This window comes from Bombina bombina, chromosome 6 (genome assembly GCF_027579735.1).
Source record: "Bombina bombina isolate aBomBom1 chromosome 6, aBomBom1.pri, whole genome shotgun sequence".
NCBI classification, from domain to species: domain Eukaryota; kingdom Metazoa; phylum Chordata; class Amphibia; order Anura; family Bombinatoridae; genus Bombina; species Bombina bombina.
The window spans coordinates 534,811,979-534,822,963 of NC_069504.1; the positions used below are offsets into that span (position 1 = coordinate 534,811,979).

General features: G+C 40.0%; 1 protein-coding gene across 1 annotated transcript in view; it reads right to left on the reverse strand.

Annotated features, from left to right (window-relative positions):
• The window catches only part of DUT (deoxyuridine triphosphatase), a 43,212-nt gene extending 39,051 nt beyond the window's left edge, over positions 1 to 4,161 (reverse strand). Inside the window, exons 1-2 of the mRNA XM_053717460.1 lie at positions 4,030 to 4,161; positions 3,362 to 3,500 (exon numbers count right to left, since the gene is read on the reverse strand). Coding sequence (XP_053573435.1) covers positions 3,362 to 3,500; positions 4,030 to 4,159 — 269 coding nt within the window. The 5' untranslated portion in view covers positions 4,160 to 4,161. The remainder of the gene's footprint in view (positions 1 to 3,361; positions 3,501 to 4,029) is intronic.
• Between the last annotated feature and the right edge of the window lie 6,824 nt (positions 4,162 to 10,985).

The window sequence follows — 10,985 nt, forward strand, 5'->3', positions numbered from 1 at the left end:
TTCTGAGTTGGCGTAGAGGAAAAAAGCATTTTCTTCTACTTAAGCTTTCATGATTGAGTCATGATTCAGACAGAGTATATAATTTTAAAGGGACAGTCTACTTGAAGGTAGAGTATCCTTTTATTACCCCTTCCCCAGTTTTGCACAACCAACACTGTTATATTAATTTATTTTATCTCTGTAATTACCTTGTATCTAAGCCTCTGCAAACTGTAAAAAGAACTGAGATAAGGGGGCAAACTTGCATTTTAGCCAACCAGATCTGACTGAAATACCTTCATATAATGAGCATAATGTTTTCTGTAAGGCACACAATGAACTAGCACTGTCGCAGTGAAAAGCTGACAAAATGCACTGAGATAAGAAGTGGCCTGCAGAGGCTGAGAAATCAGTCTATCTAGGTTTAGCCTTCAACAAAGAATATCAAAACAAATTTGATTTTAAGAGTAAATTGGAAAGTTGTTAAATTGCATGCCCTATCTGAAAGTTTATTTTTTTAGTGTCCCTTTAAGACACTTAAAAAAAAAAAAAAAAAAAAAAAGTACTATGTTCTTTTGACATCCTTTGTTGAAAATCATATTAACATATCCCCATCAAAAATGCACTTCTCCGATTTAGCAGGTGACTGGTGGCTACACCCACTTTATCTTGCCATTGGCTCACCAGAGCCAATGTCAACAGCATTGCTGTTGACTTTAACCCCTGCAAATGGCTTGAGCATTAAGTTAAACACATAGGTATATATAAAAGCAGTAGAGCAATAATAAAATGTCCCAACATTTTAGAACCTTCTCTTTTTGTACTTCTATGATCATTTTACAAAATGCTTTTTAAAATCTGTTATAACAGCAGTGTTTAATTTTCAGCATATAAAATTCAAGTGATACATATGGCACATTTTTCCATATATGGTAAAAAGGGATGCTGAAATAAAAAGATAAAAAATAAAAATAAAATAAATAAATGTGTGTGTGTGTGTAAAGGTTAGTTACCGCATCTAGCCAAATGGGACAAGCCCAGGTACCTCGTCAAGGTCCTTTCCAATACCTGGGACCCTAAAACAGCCACACAATGCAAGCTTTCAAATCCAAACAAACTGGGAACAAGGGAAGGGTGCACAGGCATATGTAATCACCCTAGACATATACAAAACACGGAAGGGAACTGCACTCTCATACCGGACCAGGTACACATCCCATGACCCTGCAACATGCTAAGCCCTGGGTGCCACTGGCACTCACAGGAAGCTGTGCTGTCCCCAGAGTCACAGGCAGCTAACCCCAGACAGGTCTGGGTGCAAGAACCATAGAGAAAATTACAAAACAAATTAATACAACACACAGAGAAAACCCAGCACTCACAAGCTCTCAGCTAAGATTTAAAAGCAAAAATGTAAAGGTTAGTTACCGCATCTGGCCAAATGGGACAAGCCCAGGTACCTCGTCAAGGTCCTTTCCAATACCTGGGACCCTAAAACAGCCACACAATGCAAGCTTTCAAGTTTTCTCTGTGTGTTGTATGAATTTATTTTATAATTTTCCCTATGGTTCTTGCACCCAGACCTGTCTGGGGTTAGCTGCCTGTGACTCTGGGGACAGCACAGCTTTCTGCGAGTGAAAGGGACACCCAGGGCTGAGCATGTTGCAGGGTCATGAAATGTGTACCCGGTCCAGTATGAGAGTGCAGTTCCCTTCCATGTTTTGTGTATGTCTAGGGTGATTACATATGCCTGTGCACCCTTCCCTTGTTCCCAGTTTGTTTGGATTTGAAAGCTTACATTGTGTGTCTGTTTTAGGGTCCCAGGTATTTGAAAGGACCTTGACGAGGTACCTGGGCTTGTCCCATTTGGCCAGATGCGGTAACTAACCTTTACATTTTTCCTTTAAATCTTAGCTGAGAGCTTGCAAGTGAGTGCTGGGTTTTCTCTGTGTGTTGTATTAATTTGTTTTGTAATTTTCTCTATGGTTCTTGCACCCAGACCTGTCTGGGGTTAGCTGCCTGTGACTCAGGGGACAGCACAGCTTCCTGTGAGTGCCAGTGGCACCCAGGGAGGAGCATGTTCATGTGAAGTGTACCCGGTCCGGTATGAGAGTGCAAAATATAAAATTATATATATATATATATATATATATATATATACACACACATACCCCCACCCCCCAGAATTTCTATATAAAATAGATAATCCCTTTATTACTAGTGTGACCATATTCCCACTTTCAAAAAGGGATATGTATTACAAATACATGTCAGGGTTCTTATACAAAAGATTTCTTTAAACAGCCTTGACATATGTATTTTTCATGTGTCACTTTTTAAAGCGGCAATATGGTCACCCTAATTACCCATTCCCTGGTTTTGCATCAGCAATACGGTTACACTTTATACCTCTGTGATTACCTTGTGAGACACTTCAACTCTACAATGGGAACTTGCAGTCAGTATTTACCAAGCAGCAGTCATCAGAAAGCCGTTCCCCTAACCTCTTCAGAGGAGAATTTTAATCTCCCCAGTCTCGTCCAACCGGGGTGATTAACAGCTCCTGCCCGCGTGTGGTTGCCTTTGCACGGGGGGGCGTTGCACGTGAGCGCTAAATAGCACACGTGTGCAATGCTGAATTCCACCAACGCAATTCTGCCCGCCAGAGGAGAGCTGCGGCAGACAGACAGGGGGGGCATATGTATGCCCGTCTGCAGACTCTTGATAAATTTAGCCCAAAAAGTATGGGCAGGGGTAAGAGCATGCATACCTTGTAGGTAAATCATGATAACAAGATTAACATTTATTTCGTTTTATGGCTTCATAATTTATTCCTACAAATGTTTTGCAGAAATTGAAAAATAGTTCAAAAGTGACAGAAAATGTAACTTCTGTGTTAATCAGTATGGGGGGGGGGAAAGAAGGTACAAAATACAAATTTTTAGTTTTGACAGATGAACTAATGATAAATATATAATAAAATGTATGTTTAATTATAAAGACTCCCATGCTGAAACGTTTATGTTTGCATTTTATATGGTGGCTTTCAATCAAATGAGCATTTTCCCAAGTACTTGTATGTGTATGTGTATATATATATATATATATATATATATATATATAAATAAAAGCAACGTATGTTTTGCATAGGTACCTGTTAAAATAATAATAATAAAAAAAACTGCAGGGGAGTAACGACTGACATTATGCAGCATGGTACAACACGGCACTAATCACACATCGAACTATGATGAAAATAACATCAGGCCAGAAAACAGTTCTTTGACACGTTATAAATAGAAGCGCGCTGCATGAGAATTTGTATTCATGTACAACTCTTGCATTATGTTACACTATACTGACGGCAGCCACGTCACTTTACCTGTACAGATCATATCCCGCAGCTTTTGCGGAGCCCCGGCTAGGCGTGATTGCATTTTCTGACAGCTTAGCGAACCTCAGCACAGGCGCTGGGTTATCAGCCAACTCTTCTCTTGTTCGCTTGGCCGGGGAGGTAGATACTGTGGAGAGCGGCATGGTGTCAGTCACAGAGGAGGGAAGTGGGGCAGTTTGGAGCCAAAAACGAAATTATTTCCCGCCAAGGTTACATACAAAAAAAAAAAAAGGAAAGGAAAAAGAAAAGCGCGCGCAGCCAATAAATGCTCAGAGCTGGTGACGCTACATTGGCTCTTGCACGGCAGCAGTGGGCTGAGTGACAAATTCGTACCCGCACTGCAGAGCATTGCACTTATACTAACGTTACCAGAAGCGATTTCTTTGTAGCGCCGTGACGTGTGTCTAAATTTTATAGTGCGTAAAAATATTTTAAGTTCTCACCCATTTGAAAACTTAAGTGCTGATTAATATTTGTTAATATCTACAAAACGAACAGCTTGTGGATAACTGACAGCATCTCTAAGTGACCGTCTTCCGCTACAGTGCTGGGCTAAACCATGTGCAAGTGTAAATAAACAGGCATACGGCCTCTTCCCATGCTGCGCAATATCTGTAGGTGGAAGATAATGCTATTTATAAATAAAATGTAATTACCATCATCACCAAGAAACCTCAGATTGTTCCTAAATAGGTTTAGTCTCGTTTTGTAACCAATGCTAAGTAGACTAAAAAGTGTTCGACCCCTGGCAACAGAATACACGATTGAGCTAGAAGCGGCCATCATGATTGATGTTCCCTCCCTGTGCTCTGACACTATTTAAAAATGTAGTAGCTGAAACATGAATTTAAAGGGACCCTATTATTGCAATACATATTATATACTAAATAAACTGTATAGATAATTGGAAATTGTTATGTTTATTTTGTGTGGGTGGGGTGCTGGATTACACACACAAAAAAGAAAGCGTTTTGTGTAGTGTGCTTATTAATAAATACATGGTAGATAAAATCATTTACTCAGTGCACATTTTTGCATGAAAACAATATGTATACAATTCCCTTATGCCATCACTTCTGCTAAGGAGGACCACTAGGAACAGATAAAGAGGTAGAATATTAAAGTGACTAAAATTTCAGACTATAAGAATGTTGCAATAAAAAAATATATTAGTTTGCAAGTAAAACCACATAATTAGGAAATGAAGGTGGTGGAGGAACAAACAATACCAATTAGGATTGTAATAAAATAATTATAATCCTAGGGCTCCATTACATATGCAGCGTCGCCCGCAAAAGCCACCACCGTTTTTTTTTACGCAGTTTTGGTATCAAATATATCCAATACACTCTAGTAACAGCAACTTAATGGAGCAGGTGCCCGTGAAGACTGGGGGTCTGCCTATTCCCCAAATTCACATATAGAAACAACAAATGTCCACAGCACTTGTAAACAAATTTCAATTTTTATTCCAAAACTTCAGAACAAGCTTGTTCTGAAGTTTTGGAATAAAAATTGAAATTTGTTTACAAGTGCTGTGGACATTTGTTGTTTCTATTGGTATCAAATATACAGCGCCGCCTATAAATACGGCACGTATATTTCACCCGTCGGCTGCAATTTTGACTCCTATAAGCTAACATGGGACCACGTCACAAATCGGTATCCAATATTCAGCGCAAGGACTTACGTGGCGAAAATAAAGAAATTTTACTCCATTTTCACCTTGCCACACAAAGGCAGCCGCAGCAAGCCTTGCACTGAGTATGGGAGCAGCGTAACTCCCGTAACTATCTAAAAATATAAACTAACACCTAACGCATGCGTAGTATCTACCTGTCAACCGCAATCTACCACCACAATAACTAATAAAGTATATTAACCCCTATATCCGCCATCAAACCCACACCGATGTCTTCAAATTCAAAATCAGCCAATAGGATGAGAGCTACTGAAATTCTATTGGCTGATTTAAATAGCCAATAGAATTTCACTAGCTCTCATCCTATTGGGATAGCTGGTCTTCAGCTCCACCCTCCACTCCGCGCCGGTTTGTTCCTGAAAGAAGAAAGAGGTCGCCGCTTGGAAGAAGACTTCACCGCCTGGAACAGGACCTTCTCCGCCGGACTTCAGGAACCATGAGTACCAACCTGGGGGTTAGATTTAGGGGTTTTTTTTGGTTTTTTATGGGGGGGGGGTTATTTAGATTAGGGATGGGCAATTCTTAAAAGAGCTAAATGCCCTTTCAGGGCAATGCCCATACAAATGCCCTTTTCAGGGCAATGGGTATATTAGGTTTATTAGTGTTAGTTTTTTTTTTATTTTGGGGGTTTGGTGGGTGGGGGTTTTACTGTTAGGGGGGACTTTGTTTATTTTTAATGTAAAAGAGCTGTTTAACTTAGGGCAATGCCCTGCAAAAAGCCCTTTTAAGGGCTATTGGTAGTTTAGCATTAGATTAGGGGGTGTTTTTATTTGGGGGGCTTTTTTATTTTCTTAGGGATTAGGTTTAATTTTTGATAATTTGTTTATTATTTTCTGTAATATTAGATTTTTATTATTTTCCATAATGTTAGCTTAATTTAAATTTACACCGAGATTACGAGTTTTGCGTTAGCCTTAAAAAGCAGCGTTGAGAGGTCCCAATGCTGCTTTTTACCTAACACTGGCCTAGATTTGGAGTTTGGCGGTAAAAAGGGCTGTTAACGCTCCGCAGGCTTTTTTCTGGCCGCACCATAAATTTAACTCTGGTATCGAGAGTTCAAACAAATGCTGCGTTAGGCTCCAAAAAAGGAGCGTAGAGCATTTGTACCGCAAATGCAACTCTCGATACCAGAGTTGCTTACGGACGCGGCCAGCCTCAAAAACGTGCTCGTGCACGATTCTCCCATAGGAAACAATGGGGCTGTTTGAGCTGAAAAAAAACCTAACACCTGCAAAAAAGCAGCGTTCAGCTCCTAACGCAGCCCCATTGTTTTCTATGGGGAAACACTTCCTACGTCTGCACCTAACACTCTAACATGTACCCCGAGTCTAAACACCCTAACCTTACACTTATTAACCCCTAATCTGCCGCCCCCGCTATCGCTGACCCCTGCATTTTTTTTTTAAACCCTAATCTGCCGCTCCGTAAACCGCCGCAACCTACGTTATCCCTATGTACCCCTAATCTGCTGCCCTAACATCGCCGACCCCTATATTATATTTATTAACCCCTAATCTGCCCCCCTCAACGTCGCCGACACCTGCCTACACTTATTAACCCCTAATCTGCCGAGCGGACCTGAGCGCTACTATAATAAAGTTATTAACCCCTAATCCGCCTCACTAACCCTATCATAAATAGTATTAACCCCTAATCTGCCCTCCCTAACATCGCCGACACCTAACTTCAATTATTAACCCCTAATCTGACGACCGGAGCTCACCGCTATTCTAATAAATGTATTAACCCCTAACGCTAAGTCTAACCCTAACACTAACACCCCCCTAACTTAAATATAATTTACATCTAACGAAATTAATTAACTCTTATTAAATAAATGATTCCTATTTAAAGCTAAATACTTACCTGTAAAATAAATCCTAATATAGCTACAATATAAATTATAATTACATTGTAGCTATTTTAGGATTAATATTTATTTTACAGGCAACTTTGTAATTATTTTAACTAGGTACAATAGCTATTAAATAGTTAAGAACTATTTAATAGCTACCTAGTTAAAATAATAACAAATTTACCTGTAAAATAAATCCTAACCTAAGATATAATTAAACCTAACACTACCCTATCAATAAAATAATTAAATAAACTACCTACAATTACCTACAATTAACCTAACACTACACTATCAATAAATTAATTAAACACAATTGCTACAAATAAATACAATTAAATAAACTAGCTAAAGTACAAAAAATAAAAAAGAACTAAGTTACAAAAAATAAAAAAATATTTACAAACATAAGAAAAATATTACAACAATTTTAAACTAATTACACCTACTCTAAGCCCCCTAATAAAATAACAAAGCCCCCCAAAATAAAAAATTCCCTACCCTATTCTAAATTAAAAAAGTTACAAGCTCTTTTACCTTACCAGCCCTGAGCAGGGCCCTTTGCGGGGCATGCCCCAAGAATTTCAGCTCTTTTGCCTGTAAAAGAATAAATACAATACCCCCCCCCCAACATTACAACCCACCACCCACATACCCCTAATCTAACCCAAACCCCCCTTAAATAAACCTAACACTAAGCCCCTGAAGATCTTCCTACCTTGTCTTCACCATACCAGGTTCACCGATCCGTCCTGGCTCCAACATCTTCATCCAACCCAAGCGGGGGTTGGCGATCCATCATCCGGTGCTGAAGAGGTCCAGAAGAGGCTCCAAAGTCTTCCTCCTATCCGGCAAGAAGAGGACATCCGGACCGGCAAACATCTTCTCCAAGCGGCATCTTCGATCTTCTTCCATCCGGTGCGGAGCGGGTCCATCTTGAAGCAGGCGACGCGGATCCATCCTCTTCTTCCGTTGTCTCCCGACGAATGACGGTTCCTTTAAGGGACGTCATCCAAGATGGCGTCTCTCGAATTCCGATTGGCTGATAGGATTCTATCAGCCAATCGGAATTAAGGTAGGAATTTTCTGATTGGCTGATGGAATCAGCCAATCAGAATCAAGTTCAATCCGATTGGCTGATCCAATCAGCCAATCAGATTGAGCTCGCATTCTATTGGCTGATCCGCGTCGCCTGCTTCAAGATGGACCCGCTCCGCACCGGATGGAAGAAGATCGAAGATGCCGCTTGGAGAAGATGTTTGCCGGTCCGGATGTCCTCTTCTTGCCGGATAGGAGGAAGACTTTGGAGCCTCTTCTGGACCTCTTCAGCACCGGATGATGGATCGCCAACCCCCGCTTGGGTTGGATGAAGATGTTGGAGCCAGGACGGATCGGTGAACCTGGTATGGTGAAGACAAGGTAGGAAGATCTTCAGGGGCTTAGTGTTAGGTTTATTTAAGGGGGGTTTGGGTTAGATTAGGGGTATGTGGGTGGTGGGTTGTAATGTTGGGGGGGGTATTGTATTTATTCTTTTACAGGCAAAAGAGCTGAAATTCTTGGGGCATGCCCCGCAAAGGGCCCTGTTCAGGGCTGGTAAGGTAAAAGAGCTTGTAACTTTTTTAATTTAGAATAGGGTAGGGAATTTTTTATTTTGGGGGTCTTTGTTATTTTATTAGGGGGCTTAGAGTAGGTGTAATTAGTTTAAAATTGTTGTAATATTTTTCTTATGTTTGTAAATATTTTTTTATTTTTTGTAACTTAGTTCTTTTTTATTTTTTGTACTTTAGCTAGTTTATTTAATTGTATTTTTTTTAGCAATTGTGTTTAATTAATTTATTGATAGTGTAGTGTTAGGTTAATTGTAGGTAATTGTAGGTAGTTTAGTGTTAGGTTTAATTATATCTTAGGTTAGGATTTATTTTACAGGTAAATTTGTTATTATTTTAACTAGGTAGCTATTAAATAGTTCTTAACTATTTAATAGCTATTGTACCTAGTTAAAATAAATACCAAGTTGCCTGTAAAATAAATATTAATCCTAAAATAGCTATAATATAATTATAATTTATATTGTAGCTATATTAGGATTTATTTTACAGGTAAGTATTTAGCTTTAAATAGGAATCATTTATTTAATAAGAGTTAATTAATTTCATTAGATGTAAATTATATTTCAGTTAGGGGGGTGTTAGTGTTAGGGTTAGACTTAGCTTTAGGGGTTAATCCATTTATTATAGTAGCGGTGAGCTCCGGTCGTCAGATTAGGGGTTAATAATTGAAGGTAGGTGTCGGCGATGTTAGGGAGGGCAGATTAGGGGTTAATACTATTTATTATAGGGTTAGTGAGGCGGGTTAGGGGTTAATAACTTTATTATAGTAGTGCTCAGGTCCGCTCGGCAGATTAGGGGTTAATAAGTGTAGGCAGGTGTTGGCGACGTTGAGGGGGGCAGATTAGGGGTTAATAAATATAATATAGGGGTCGGCGGTGTTAGGGGTAGCAGATTAGGGGTACATAGGGATAACGTAGGTGGCGGCGCTTTGCGGTCGGAAGATTAGGGGTTAATTATTTTAAGTAGCTGGCGGCGACGTTGTGGGGGGCAGGTTAGGGGTTAATAAATGTAATACAGGGGTCGGCGGGGTTAGGGGCAGCAGATTAGGGGTACATAAGTATAACGTAGGTGGCGGTCGGCAGATTAGGGGTTAAAAATTTTAATCGAGTGGCGGCGATGTGGGGGGAGCTCGGTTTAGGGGTACATAGGTAGTTTATGGGTGTTAGTGTACTTTAGGGTACAGTAGTTAAGAGCTTTATAAACCGGCGTTAGCCAGAAAGCTCTTAACTCCTGACTTTTTTCAGGCGGCTGGAGTTTTGTCGTTAGAGCTCTAACGCTCACTTCAGAAACGACTCTAAATACCAGCGTTAGAAAGATCCCATTGAAAAGATAGGATACGCAAATGGCGTAGGGGGATCTGCGGTATGGAAAAGTCGCGGCTGAAAAGTGAGCGTTAGACCCTTTAATCACTGACTCCAAATACCAGCAGGCGGCCAAAACCAGCGTTAGGAGCCTCTAACGCTGGTTTTGACGGCTACCGCCGAACTCCAAATCTAGGCCACTGGTATTACGAGTCTGACAGGTAGAGGCTCACCGCTCACTTTTCTTCCGTGACTCGAGGCTACCGCAAATCCCCTTACGTCAATTGCGTATACTATCTTTTTAATGGGATTTGCCTAACGCTGGTATTACGAGTCTTGGAAGAAGTGATCGGTAGGCCTTCTCCTGTCAAGACTTCTACCGCATTTAAAAGTCAGTAGTAAAGAGTTTTATGGGCTAACTCCGGAACATAAAACTCTTAACTAAAGTGCTCAAAAGTACACTAACACCCAGAAACTACCTATAAACCCCTAAACCGAGGTCCCCCACATCGCAAACACTATAATAAAATTTTTTAACCCCTATTCTGCCGACCGGACATCGCCGCCACCTACATTATACCTATGAACCCCTAATCTGCTGCCCCTAACATCGCTGACACCTACATTATATTTATTAACCCCAAATCTGCCGCCCCCAACGTCGCCGCCACCTACCTACAATTATTAACCCCTAATCTGCCGACCGGACATCGCCGCAACTTTAATAAATGTATTAACCCCTAAACCGCCGCACTCCCGCCTCGCAAACACTAGTTACATTTTATTAACCCCTAATCTGCCTGCCCTAACATCGCCGACACCTACTTACATTTATTAATCGCTAATCTGCCACCCCCAATGTCGCCGCTACTATATTAAAGTTATTAACCCCTAAACCTAAGTCTAAACCTAACCTTCCCTAACTTAAATATAATTTAAATTAAACTAAATACATTTAACATAATTAAATAAATTATTCCTATTTAAAACTAAATACTTACCTATAAAATAAACCCTAAGATAGCTACAATTTAATTAATAGTTGCATTGTAGCTATTTTAGGATTTATATTTATTTTACAGGCAACTTTGTATTTATTTTAACTAGGTACAATAGTTATTAAATAGTTATTAACTATTTAATA